At 48.2% G+C, this 13,876-nt stretch overlaps 1 protein-coding gene across 1 annotated transcript in view; it reads left to right on the forward strand.

The window, feature by feature from the left end:
• The first annotated feature begins 741 nt into the window (after positions 1-741).
• Positions 742-13,876, forward strand: part of EPC2 (enhancer of polycomb homolog 2) — a 35,396-nt gene continuing 22,261 nt past the window's right edge. Inside the window, exon 1 of the mRNA XM_041408224.1 lies at positions 742-913. Coding sequence (XP_041264158.1) covers positions 761-913 — 153 coding nt within the window. The 5' untranslated portion in view covers positions 742-760. The remainder of the gene's footprint in view (positions 914-13,876) is intronic.

A 13,876-nucleotide genomic window follows, 5' to 3' on the forward strand; every position in this document is an offset into this window, starting at 1 on the left:
GTGGGGACAGAGCAGGAACATTGTGTGGATGCTGGAAGGGAAACAGTGGTGATACTGTGGGGACACGGCAGGGACAATGTGGGACACTGTGGGGGAAACGGCGGGGACTTTGTGGGGACACTGTGAGGAGACAGTGGGGGACCCAGCCGGGACACTGTGGGGACCATAGTGGGGAGATATTGGGAAGAGACTTTGGGGACAATACGGGCACACTGTGGAGAGACAGCGAGGACACTGTGGGGACATCTTGGGGGCACAGCTGGGAGACAGCGGGGACACTGTGGGGACACAGCGGAGGCACTGTAGGGACACTGTGGGCGCACCGCTGGAGCATCGTAGGGACACTGTGGGCACCGGGAGGGGACACAGCAGGGACACGGTGGGCAGCCGGCGGGGACGCTGCAGTGACACCGTGGGTACATCCAGGGCTCACTCGGGACGCTCGGTGCGCTCCACTCCCGCCGCCCCCCTCAGGCTCCCTGAGGCTCCCTCAGCCTCCCGCCCTCGGCTGCGCGCGCAGCGCCGCTCCCGCCGCGCGGGCTGCCGGGAGGGCCGAGCGGCTGTGGTTAATGTCCGCCATGTTTGCCATGGCGCAGGGAGCGGACCGAGCGAGCCCGGCGCGGATCTAGGGCTGCGGGGCGTGCGCTGCGGGCTACGGGCGGCCCCGCCGGGAGCTGCGCCGGGGCGGCGGGACCCTCCATGGTGGCGCGGGCGCGGCGCGGGAGCGGCTGGGAGGCGGCGTTATTGTGAGGGGGAGACAATGAGCAAACTCTCCTTCCGCGCCCGGGCGCTAGACGCCGCCAAACCGCTGCCCATCTACCGCGGCAAGGACATGCCCGACCTCAACGACTGCGTCTCCATCAACCGGGCCGTGCCGCAGATGCCCACGGGGATGGAGAAGGAGGAAGAATCGGTAAGGGAGCGCGGCGCAGGGGGGGCACCATTGTTTACAGGCACCCCCCGCACGGGGAACCGGCCGCCGGTATTCACCAAGCGCGCTACGCTCGCTCCGCCGCGGGGCGCTCGGGGCGCTGCGCAAACGGCGCAGCGTAAGCCGCGGTCCGGCGCCGCGAGCGGGCCCTGCCGCCGTCCGCCATCTTCTGCTGCGCGTCCCGGGCGCGGGTGAGCGGGGGGGGCTCGGCGTGAGGGCGGCGGGACGGGCCGGCGGCAGCACCGGTGTCGGAGCGGCCGAGCGCGGTGTCAGAGCGGCGGAGCGCGGCGCCGGCCCGGCGGAGCGGAGCGGGCTGGCGGACAGGCTCCGGCTGCCGGAGCGGCTCGGGATGTCAGAGCGGTGGAGCGTGCGGCGCGGCGTGCCGGAGCCGGCTCGGGGTGTCAGTTCGGATTGTCAGCTCGGCGTGCCGGAGCCCACTCGGGATGTCCGAGCGGCACAGCGGCTCGGTGTGCCGGAGGGGCGGAACGGAGTATCGGAGCCGGGATGCCGGAGCGGCGGCTCGGGGGTGCCGGAGCGGGCTCGGGCTGTGCCGGTGCGGGGTGCGCGGGATGCCGGAGCAGCTGGGGATGCCAGCGGGCTCGGGATGCCGGCCCGGTGGAGCGGCTCGGGGTGCTCGGCGCGTACTACTCCTGCCAGCCCTGTTGTGAGTGGCTGTCAAGTCGCTCGGGCTGGGGAGGTGGTGGCGGCGTGGAAGTGCTGGGTGCTGTGCTGAGCCGCTCCACAGGGAACAGGCGGCTCCGGGCCAGCTTCTCCCTTTCCGAGGGACAGCGGGACGCGCTGTCCCTCTCCTCCGGCCGGCTGTCCCCGAGCCCGGCGGCAGCTCCGTGTGGCGGCTCGGGCCGCTGTCAGTCCCTGCGCTTGTGCACCTGTGGGGCTGAGGGCACAGCCCGGCACAGACACACACACGCAGTGCACATGTGGGGCTGCAGGGACGCACAGCAGCTTTGGCTCCCGCTGTGGGACAGTGTCTGTGCTCCTGCAGCCCCCCCGGTGCCGCTCGGAGTTGTTTAACACCGCTGGTTTGTGCTGCTGCTCGGTGCGCATCGCACGGCTGAGGCGTCAGCTGGGATCGTTGCGTGAAGCGCTGGAGATTTAAGGTTATTTCCAAATCAACCAGCCGGTGTTCGGCGTGGACAACGGGGTGTGTGTTCTGCTCGTAGTGTTGAAGGGTGGAAAAGCTTTTGTGCGCCGAGGTAAATATAAGTTTGTGGGGGTTTTGGTGAGCAGCTGGACAGCTTTGAAAATGCTCGCACGCAGCTCTGGTGTCCTCCGAATGTACTGCTTTGCCTTGCTGATCTTCAAACGCTTTTCTGTAAGAGTAAGGTTTATTTTCTGCTCCTGGGAGTTGTGTCACAAGCTCAGACAGAGGCTGTCGCCTGATGTGTCTGTACTTGCAGAGCCGATAGTAAATGCACCCTCCAGAATTTCCTCAATGAATCCGTGTCTCCGCCTCAGCCAAACCTCTGTGCCTGTGGATTGGCTTTTCCGAGGTTACAGCTGTCAAAGGAGGCTCCGTGCTTTCCTCGTTGCTTTTTCTCACCTGACTGTTGGTATTAAAAGGAATCCTCTGTCTTATTATGGTGGGCTGTTATTTTTTAATTTACTGCATATTATATTGTGATCAAAACTTCAGGAATTCCCTAAGAGTAATGCTGCTAGAAGCTAGGATTGTAGTTAAAAGGAACGACACCGGGGTACTAATGAAGCAATATTGGAGACTAATTTGGTTTTCTCAGCCTCGAAAGTCTATCTTGCAGTGCTGTGCTTGCATTTAATATTTAAATTAATTCTTTAAAGTTGCTGTTATTCTGATAAATCGTGTTTAAAATAAAGTTGTTAATGGAAAATTGCTGTAAGAGTTCAAGCAAACAAGCTGCTTATGGGCTGCTTAAATGGTTGAGAAGATTAGATTTATACTTCAATAAAAGTACTTTAGTGTTGTCCTAAAAGTTGTTTTTCTGTGTGAGTGAGGTTTGTTTTCTCAGCCCTGACATGTGGCTCTGTTTGATATATTATGTAATAGTCTCAAAACGAAATGACTGAAGCAATATATAAACATAGTGCCAGATCATCAGCCAGGCAAGATTATAAACTGCTATTCTTAGATTGTTCAGATTATTGCCATGTGGTGATGGTTTCATTCATGGCTTGTCCTTCTCCCAGTGTAACACAGATAATTCTTGATGATACTTTTTGAAAAAATCATATTAAATCCCGTCTAGGAACGGCTGTTGTGGGCGACAGTAGTTAAATATTTGACAAATACCTAAACAGCTTTAATTCATAGCAAGTACTGCTGTGATTGTCTTTGGAAAGGGACCTTTTGGAGGGAGAGAGCAATCTCTGCACGCTCATTTCTGCCCCCTCAGTTTCTGGGGTGTCTCACGGCCTTTTTTTCCCGAGTGAAAGTTGTTTGCAGCTCAGGGCGGCTGCTGTTCCCCATCTGCTGTTCAGAGCCACGAGCCCCGTGTTCCTCTGGCCCCGGGCACCGCTCTGCTCCCGGTGCCCCCTTGGGGACCTTGGTGGCACCAGAAAGGTCTCGTGGCACAGAGTGTCACGGGGTCAGACAGCACCTTCCCAGATATATCCCACTGGAAATCAGCATTATTTACAGATTTGCAGGATTTGAAACGCTTGGGTGATGTGTCTGCCCTGTTCTTTACAACCCAGCCTCGCTGGTGCAGGCATGTGGTTTAATTAGCTGGTGATTGATCTTTTGTACGTACAAAAATGCAGATTTTGGTCCATTTATTCGTGATGAATATTCTGGAACTGTTTCTGTATGAGTATCTCAGAGATTTATATCCACTCTCAGCGTTTCACAAATCAGCAGCTCATTTCTCTCACTTGGAGATTCCAGCTGTGAAAGAATTAGGTTTCTCTTCTGTAGCAATGTTTATGTTACAAACGTTTATAAGTTACTCTGAATTAAACCTGAGGAAGAAGATTGTGTGGGTTTGTTTTTAAACTGGCGTGAGAGGGCGATCGCTGTTAAGCAGAAGCAGGAATGTGTCCTTTTGGGACTTCAGAAACTGAGCGGGGACGCTTGTGGGTTTTCTTTTTTTCCCTGATGAGTAAGACTCGTACTTCCTAACGCTGATGAATTGTTTTGACTGGAAAGGGAGAAAGTTGCAGGATAGATAAGCCCTGGGTTTGTTTCTTACCACATAACTGTGTTTTTATTTGAGTACCTGTTACTGGAGATTGCCGAGTTGCACATCGTGAGGTGAAATCCAGCTTGGTAACGAGGCACAATCACACGGGAGGCTCTGGGAGGTGAATTTACCTGACGTGTGAGGAAGCTGAAAATGTGGTGGTAATGGGTGATCCCGGGATTGCCCGGTCGGAGCTATCTGAGCCTCCATCTCAGCGCTTGTTTGCACATCCCTTCATTTACACTTCAGCTTGGCACGGCATCGCAGGCCTGGGGGTACAGAGGAAAAGTGCAGGAATGGCAACTTAAGGACGTGCTTTGACGCTGCAGAAATGCTGACACCGTACCCGTGGGAAGGGACTTTCCTTCCCAGCCCTTCAGGGATCACCTCGGGATGAGCCTTCTCTGATCATTAAATACAACGCTCACTTCTGATTATTTCGACTGGAAGTAGTTAACTTGAAATTCTTTTTTTCTTTTTCTTTTTTTTTTTCCCCTTAGTTCATTCAGTTTCTTTTGTAATGCTGGAACTTGAAGTGCTCATCCTCGGGCTTTGAGGTGTCCTGGAGGTGGTGGTGCTCCTGGAACAGCTTTTTCATTCTCCTTTCAAAGCAGGAAACTTTTAGCTTTGCACAAGTCCTGGTTTTCCTGTTAAACTGTATCAGCAGAAATATCCATAATGAATATTTTTACAGGGAGCTAGGAGAGTATCAAATGTGCGAGGATTTACTTAAGCTGCTGCTCAGAAGTACCTGCCTGGTGCTGTCTAATGCACTCAGGTCTGGGTTTAAAAACACAAATACACATAAATCACTGCCCACATGGACAGAACCTGCTCTTAACTGGATGTTTGTGTGTGGGCTGTGCACTCATAACCTGTGGTTGAACCCTCAAAGTTCCTCACAAACGAGAGACTTTGTAGAACAAAGAAGCCCAGAGAGCAGAGAGGAAAACTGGAGGCCAACAGAGGATAACTTCAGCTCCAACCATGCAAATGTTCTGTAAAACAGAGATCCCTCAGAAAGACTGCATGGGAATCTATGTGAGAAACTCCAAGGATTGTGTTGCCATGCAAAACCAGCTGAAATCAAGAGCATGCTTTGCTTAGGAAAGGAATTGGGTTTGTTTGACTAAAATCAGCTGGGTTATCTGCTGGGGAAATAAAATTCCCAGTGTAAGTTATTCCTCAGTTAGATGAAGCGCCTGTATTTATTTACTTACTTGGGGAGTGTTTGGAGGCTGCTGAGATTACTGAAGTATGTTTGGCATTAGGCAGCAAAATGCTGGCCTGTGATTTTTATTCCCAGAATTTTGAACTTCAGTTTTGTTTGAGATCTTTCCCTGCCTTCATCTCCTGAATTTTCCCCCTCCTCCCAGTCCCTTTGCCCTGTGCAGTGATGTTCCTCCCAAGTGCCCATTTCAGTTCTATTCCCAGGCATTCTTTCAGTTTCCAGCTCTGATCCTTTATCCTTGCTGTGCTGTCACCTGCAGCATCTCTGGGCCGTGTTTAATGTCCCGTTTGATAGCGGTGAATCAGAATTACCCTCGATCAGCTGAGCTCTGGAGAGCTCTTACATTGAGGAGCTCCACGTTTAATTTGTTGTGGCTGGAGTTGAACGCCACCAAGATTTGCTCTTAAGTCTCCACCTCACGAGCAGTTTATTAGGGCTTATCACATTAACACCTATCAGCAAACCCGTCGCAAGTGCTTGGGATATCAGCTCAGCCCGGGACAAATGTCACTGATCCCCAAGTGTGCTTTTGAGATAGAGCTGAGCCAGAGGAACCGACCTGCAGGTAGAGAGGACGTTCTGCTTTTTGGGATCTTGATAAAGGGTGGTGGCAGCCACCGTGGGACAGCGGATCATCCATCCTTTCAGCGGGAGCACGTGGGGATAGGGATGGGGAGGGAGCGGCGGTGTCATCCCGAGGTTAGATGGCTTCAGCCCTATCTTAGCGCCGCGCGGGTAATTGAGATAAAGCTGCGTTTTTGCTGCAGGCCAGAGGCTGCCGGGGTCAGCGGGCAGGGCTGGGAGAGCTGCCCGGGCGGGTTTGGGTGCCCGTGGCCCTGGAGCACAATGGAGCTGTTAATTGAGTCACACCTCGGGTCATTATGCGGGAACTTTCCCTGGTGGGAAGGGCTCCTCGGCAGGAGGTGGAATTCCGTGACAAAAGCTTAGGAGAGCGATTGGGAATCGGCCTGGCCGAGCTGAATGGCTCAGCTCTGGGACGTCTCAAACGCGGGGAGCAGTCTTTCCTTTTCCTTCAATTTAAGGAAACCTTGGAAAGAAATAACTCGGGCTTCTTTGGATTTACAGAGTGCCAGACTTCACAGTGCTCCTGCTTGGCAAAACGGAGCAGGAAGCAGCTTGGTACAATTTCTGTTTTGACTGAAACCGGTTGAAATGTCCTGCTTGAACAATTTGGAGCAACAGACATCAAATCTGCTTATAGTAACCTCTCTTCTTAATTACTTTTCATAAGAAAGATCATTTTGACTGATGCTAGATGTTCAAAAGGTTATTTGCATTTTATTTTGCCAACAAGGCTAATAACCAATGCCTTGTTTATGTCATAGCATATTTATCATTCTAACACTTCGGCTTTTGGAAAGGTAAATAACTCATTTAATATTTACATAAACCTTGGGTGTCCTAAAAGCCAGTGGAGGTGAAGATCAATTGTAGAACTGAAGTTTCTAAAACAAGTAGAGAAGAAGGGAACTAGAACTGAATTCCTGTATATAAAAGAGTGTAAGAAGTAGGAAGAATAATTTTGTGAGACTAAAAGTATTATCAGTATCGACTGTCATAATTTGGAAAGTACTGACTAGTTCTGAGTCATAGTAATAAAGCATTTCTGAAAATACTATTGAAAAGCTTTGGTTTTTGCAAATTCCTACTTATTAATGTATAATAATCACAGTCTAGTGGGGCTGAATGGATTAAAATACTGCCCCTGTCCATGGCAGGTGAAGTGCTGCAAATGTAAGGGAGCAGAAATTTGCAGCAAAAAAAATCTGACTTGTTAATTTCCCTGATTTCCTTAGTGCAATTCTAATTGTGATTAATACATTTACACCTCTGGTCTCTCAAATTCGGGTGCTCAGCTCTTCCCCACTGGCGGAATTGTTCTGTGTGGGAGGTTTTTGTGTCATCTTCGGTTGGAGACTGGCTCAGCTTCACTCGGAGGCTGTCCCCCGTAGGCGATGCCATTTTTCCACCAGGTTTCCGTATCACTGACCTCCTCTCTGTCCTGTCCCCCGGGACACACAGAGCACTCCATCCTCGGATCACTCCTCAGCCAGCAGAAACGCTCCCTTCCCTCCCCCTTTCTGGGGTGTTTGCTGTTGTTTACATTGGAATTTATAATTTGTTTTTCTCAGCTTTGTGCCGTTTCTCTGGCTGCAGCTCACACTTGGTGGATCTCAGACCAGTCTGTGTTGCATAAAACAAACTGTTTCTACTTTGAAGCATCCCGGTGATGTCGGATTCCCTGTGCCAGACTTGGATGTAAACAAACCACTCTGTCTGCAGTGGTATCCAGAGACTGGGTAATTAAAGGAGACACTGATACTACAGGAAGTAAAAAAAAATAATAATTCATGTTTCTTGAGTTAGAGGTATTTGGTTTAAAATGAAATGTTGTAGTTAATTTTTAATACTTTTGATTTCTATCAATTACTATATGTGTTTTATTTTCTCTAACCTTTTCCTAAGTTGTCCAAACTGTAGTGCCAATCTCTGACGTTGTTTTTAATTACAAAGTGAGGGATTTCTGTGCGGCTCCTCAGGTCTCCAGCACTCCAGGTAGCATCACTTCAGTGACAAAAACACCATTTGTTTAAAAACTCTGGAAAATCCAAATTGCCTGCTGTAGGTGTGTGTGCCTCAGTTAAATAAAAACTCTGGATGTGAATCCCGGGATGAAGATGTTCCCCTCAGGCTGAGGCTGAATGCAGAGGGAGAGGTGCTGTGGTCTCCCGGCAGCTCCTGCTGGAGAATTCCCAGCTCTCCCTCCTGGGGACTCTCGCTCCTCCTGCTGCAAGGAGCGCTCAGTGACTCACAGTCACACGGAGGTGCTGTGAGAGCAGCCAGCAGCAGCCAGAGTTTGGGCTCCCTGGATAATACTGGGTTTGATAAAGGGCAGAGCTCCTTCTTGGGGGGTCTCAGCCTTAAAAATGCATCGTGGGGTTCATGACGTGAGAAATGAGAGAATATTTCTCTAGGTCAGGGCCTTGCCATCCTGCTTGGACTGGGATAATCAGGATTCCTAATTCCCATTTTTTACCTTGGGAGTGATACCAGTGTATCCCAAGAGCTCTTTGGACTACATGTTACATTATTTGTAACAATATTCTCATAAAACTTTTTCTGGAAAAAAATCCCACTCCTCAGTAAATGCAAATTTCTCCTCTTGTACCACAAACAACTTTTCCAAAAGGATTTTTTTAATAATTCGATTTATTGTTATAACAATGATTTCATTTTTAATAATTAGTTTATATTCATGTTTTGCTAGACTGGGAACTTGTATAAATAATTGTAGCTTTAAAATACAGAGTTTCAGTTGCTGTGGGGTTTTTGACATTTCATAGACAGTGACAGTTGTGTGTCCATATGCTCATAAATAGTGAGTAATCATTATTTACAGGGATGAGAGATTGCTCATGTTCTCAGACATGTTGCACTTGGGGTGATATTTGGGATATCTCCCAGTTGTTTCCTGTCCAATTTGACATGGAATGGTCGAAATGGGATTGTTTCCTTTTTCTGAATTAAAGTTATTTAGAGAAATGTTTACTCCTTCTTTTGCATGGTTGTGATGTGTGCTCATGTCCCTTTATCAGGCTCTGTGGGCTGATTGCCACCCTCATTTCCTCAAGTGCTTCCCTTGGACCCAGAGGGGGAAGAAAGGCATTCCTGGGCATTGTGTGGTAGTTCTCCTCATTTGGATTCACATCTCCTCTCTGGAAGCACCTGGACAGGAGGTGTCACCCAGGGCTGCTGAGGTGTCACCCAGGGCTGCTGAGGTGTCACCCAGGGCTGCCGAGGTGTCACCCAGGGCTGCAGGGCTCAGCAATGCTGGGGGCCGTTCCTTGGGTCGATCCAACGTGTGGAGATGCCTTCAGGGGATGAGCATAATTTACATTTGGATGTAAAGTAGTCCCAGATTGGCTTGGCTTTGGTGCTGCTTTGGGAAGTTGGAGTTGTTAAACAACAGGGAAAGGGAAGAAAGTGATGGAAAAGTCAGCGAATCCCAGACTGGTTTGGGTTGGAAGGGACTTGAAGCTCATCCAGTGCCACCCCTGCCATGGCAGGGACACCTTCCACTGTCCCAGGTTGCTCCAAGCCGTGTCCAGCCTGGCTGTGGGCACTGCCAGGGATCCAGGGGCAGCCACAGCTGCTCTGGGCACCTGTACCAGGGACTCCCCACCCTCCCAGGGATGGATTTTGCCCATTCCAGGGGCCTGTGTGAATTTTTTAGGATGGAGCAGCCCCATTTGATTCACTTTCCCCTGCCTGCCCTCACTGAGTCAGTAAGAGCAGCCAACCCTTAGTACATTTTTTTTTTTGGCCTGTAGTCACAGTTCAGCAGTCTGGAAGGCAAGTGTGGGGCAGGTGGTTCTTGTGATTATTTCTTTTTTTAAGAAAGGGTGGAGGATATAATGTTGGAAAAACGTGATATGGCCAAAAGTGAAACTGAGAAGTGGTTCCACGAGCCCTTTCCACTCGTGTATCTTCTGTTTCTTGTGGGTTTCCTCCAGCTTCCTTCCTCTGAGTGTTGGAAACTCCTTAAGGAAACTGAGTGCAGTTGTCCTCGAAAGCCTTGGTTTGGGTGTGTTGGTTTCCACTCAATATTTGGGTTTTTATGGTATTCCCAATGCCCTGCATTACTTGATAATTAATCCAATGTTTTAAGGGGACCCTCTATGCAGAGGAAACAGCTCTGATTCCTGACTAGATTAAGTCTTTATCAAATCAGTAGAAAAATGCATATTATCAACTTTGCTAATGGCTGAAACGCTGGTTTTTCAAAATAAATTGGGAATTAGGCAGTGGGTTTCAGCTCTCAAGGGTGGGAATTCCTGTGGTGCTCACGCTGATTTCCTGCTCTGTGTGTGACTCCTTACTTCACTTGTCCTCTGTCCATCCCACAGCAGAGGGAGGGGAAGAGAGGGAAACAGCTCTGTGGGATTGAAAGGGTTAACTGCACAAGAAAACAAAAGCTGCTGCTTGAGTTTACACTTTTGCTCTTGGGAATCTTATCTAAAAAAAGTGTTTGTGTGCAGAGAGGGAGGAGATGGGGCTGAGGCTTTCCAAGGCAGGGAGGCTTCTGACCAAATTAGCTTTTGAGCTTTGTGACACTTCTTTCTGGAAGCGCTGTCAGGAGGTGTTACTCGCTGTGCTTCAGCCTTTGCAAGATGAGTCTGCACATTTCCCACTGCACTTCTGTACTTTCTGCTTCTGAATCTCAGTATTAAAGATAAAAATCTCCTTTTTTAAAATGTCCCAATTAGAATATAATGTTTGACAAGTGAAATATTCAGACTTCAGTACATTTTAATTGTTCTCTTAGTTTTAATTCTGCTCTTGGCGCAGGTAGATTGGAAGGCTGACTCCAGGTTGGTGTAGAAGTAGCTTCTTTTGAGTAGGAAAAATGTATAAGTTTGTAGATAAATTGATACATTCTTTGATAAATTGATAAATTTGTTGATAAATTCACTTTTCCACCCCACTTGTATGGAGAGCTATGGGGTTAAAGCAGTTAAACAACCTAGGGAGATGTAGCATTGCTTGTATGGTGTAGTTTTAAGGAATGAAGATGGGAACATGTAAATTTAATCCTAAAACTTTGTTGTCTAGGGGTTTGTATCCAATATGGAATTGCTCACTGGAGTTTGGTATTTAAGATGAACTTTTCAGTGTAAGATGGTGTTCAGCCATGGGCTTCTCCAACCATGCTCAACCAAAAAACTTGCAGTTATTCAAAGTTTGATAAACTCTGTTTCTCTGAGATTACTTGAGGGTGGCAGAAGGGGACTTAAAGATTAAGGAAAACTCAACCTGGTGTGTAGGGTCCAAGTGCTCTGGTTTGTGGGATAAAAGGAAATAGGAGCAGTTTGGGGCATCCCTGCTCATGGCAGGGGGCTGGAATGAGAGGATTTCAACCCAAACCGTTCTGTGATTCCATGATACTGGTAAAAATGTATTAAAAGTACCATTCAGTATTGAACAGTTTGCCTTGAAGCTTAACAAAAATAACTTCAGGGTAATAGGATCCATACTTGTTGATTTATTCCCGATGTTTGCCTCTGTTTTGTAGTGAAGAAATTCCCAGATAGGAAGTTGAGGGGGAACGTGAAATCTGTGGGGTTTCAGGGATGAAGGGGATGGCAGTAGAGCTGCTTTGCTCTCAGCTGGACTTGGAGCCTGGCTCTGAATGTCTGCAACCAAAACTGAGTGTTTCAGACAGCAGGATTGCAGGAATTTTAGGGTTTTTTCCCTCCTGAGGAGAAATGGAAGGAAGGATTGTGCTGTCTCAGAAGGAATTCAGAGAGCAGCTCTGGTTTAATGTGTAAATGTGCTCAGGCAGCAGTGTTACACACACTAAACATTTACATCTCTCTAATGCTGCTGGTTGAAGAAATAGCCCAGTCTAAGCTGTGTTTGTTTGAAATTTTGTCTTCATACTGGAGAGAAAGGTCTGGATTGCTTTTGAAGGAATTAATGGGTAATCACTCTTTGTCAGGGGCTCCTTTTTATTCCCATGGCAGCACGTTCTGTTTGCTGTCATCACCGGTTCTCTAATGCTCCTTTATTTTGTGTAAGGCCTTTGCATCTGCCCTACTGCAGAACACAGTGTGAGCTTAAAATACTGTGTGTCTTTCAAAACCATCAGAAAAAAGTGAAAACTAGACCAAGAGTTGTATTGGTAATAAATCTGCCTGTAAAAACACTTCTTCGGGTTTAATAAATCCATTTAATTAGCCCAGCTTTCCTATAAAAATCTTCAGGGTTTGTTTAAACAGAATTGGTTCAGGAGTTAAAGTTTAAATTCTCCTGTACTTGATGCTCAGCAGAAAGATTTGAGGTTTTCCCCCTAATTTTAAAATTTGCAAAGCTAATCTATCTGCTTTGGAGCTCTGCTGTTTGAGGAGTGACAGCAGCAGTGCTGAAAGCTGAAATCTCTGTTCTGCTCCAAGGCTTTTTATAGTGAAATGAGTGCTCACACCTATTGTCAGCCTTCCTTGGGAACTCCGTGTGTGCTTCCAGCAGCTGAGAGCCTCGATTGCTCATCTCAATTACCCTTCAATGGGCTGCAGAAGCTAAAGGTGCTCCGGGTTTTGGACAGATCAAACCCTTCCTTCCAGCAGTTCTGGGTTGTTGGTACACAGCTCCAGGGACAGCAGTTGAAAGCAGCCCCGTAATGAAACCATTTCTGTGTAGTTGAATTACTCAGCACTGCCAAGCTCTCCAAGACACGTTCTAATGGTGGAGTGACAGATTTACTCAGTGTGGAGTAACTCAGGCAGATCACAGCAGCTATTGGATTGCATGCTTGTCTTAATTCTAATAGCACTCACTTGGGAGCCTGATTGATTTAATGTTGCTTCATCTGCTGCAGGAGATTCCCAGAGCTGCTCTGATTTTGCAGGAATTGCATTATTTGTGTTTCTGTAAATCTTAACATTTAAAAGGGGATCGTTCATTAAGTATCATTTACATATTTTAAAAGGGTTTTATTTCACTCCCCCTTTTCAAAGACACCGTGCTGTAGAATTAAAGAGGAAGAAATCTTGTTCTTGAGAGAATTTCCAAGTGGGTAGCAGAGTGTGTGAGTGCCAGACTGCCGTGTGTGCCAGGCTGCAGTGCCAGGCAGGCACTGGAATGCTGGCACCTTCCCATTCCTGGTGTTGATCCTGGCCTCTTGGGAGTGTTAACCGTGGGGAGGGGCACCCTGGGAAGCCAAGGGAGGAACAGAGAGCAGCAAACCCTTTCTGTGTGTGTGTGCTTTTCCCTGCTCAAACAAGTGCTGTTCCAGCACAGGGGTGTGTGGGAATGGCTGGGCACAACCTGCAGCCCCTGGAACAAAGTCAGGTCCCATGGATTTGTGACAGAGCTGAGCTTGGATTTCCAGTTGTTATTCTGTTCACCCCTCCCTCCCTTCAACTCTGGGAGACTTTGGAGAAAAACAGTAAAAGAATGAAACTTTCACTCCTGGTTCGTCTGCTGGGAGACTGCACTTGGCTTGGTTTATACTGGATTTGGAGAACTTGGTACTTCACTTTTCCCAAGGGCTGTGAGGATCTCAGATCTGTCCTGGTGAGGAATGTCACTCCCCTGGACACACAGAAGGCAGCCTTGGTGTCTTAGCCTCAGAGATTTTTTAGTGGTTTAAATTTTAACAGGAAAAGTCTTTCAAGAGGGAAGTTACAGCTTAGTTCTGACTTGCAGCAGTAGATGGTTGTCACTGAGTTAACTAATAAATTAACTAATAAAATTATGTGGGGAAAAAAATCTTTGTGAACTGCTGCATTTTTTGTGATCTCTATTTTACCTGAAGTGGTTCTGTGGAATTTGTGACTTCTGTCCCATAAGAATAAAATGAAGGGATACCTGTTTGGGAGTCCTTGCTTTTCAGGTGTTATTCTGTGAGAATTCTTCTTCCTGTTGCTCTTAGCTTGCTGAACTTCTAACAGCAGGCCAGTAAGGATTGCTGGAAAGACAGGAATGATGAAATTTGCTATTCTTTTGACTTTAAAGGCC

The sequence above is a fragment of the Onychostruthus taczanowskii genome, unplaced genomic scaffold, assembly GCF_017590055.1.
Source record: "Onychostruthus taczanowskii isolate IOZ18803 unplaced genomic scaffold, ASM1759005v1 scaffold10, whole genome shotgun sequence".
Classification (NCBI taxonomy): domain Eukaryota; kingdom Metazoa; phylum Chordata; class Aves; order Passeriformes; family Passeridae; genus Onychostruthus; species Onychostruthus taczanowskii.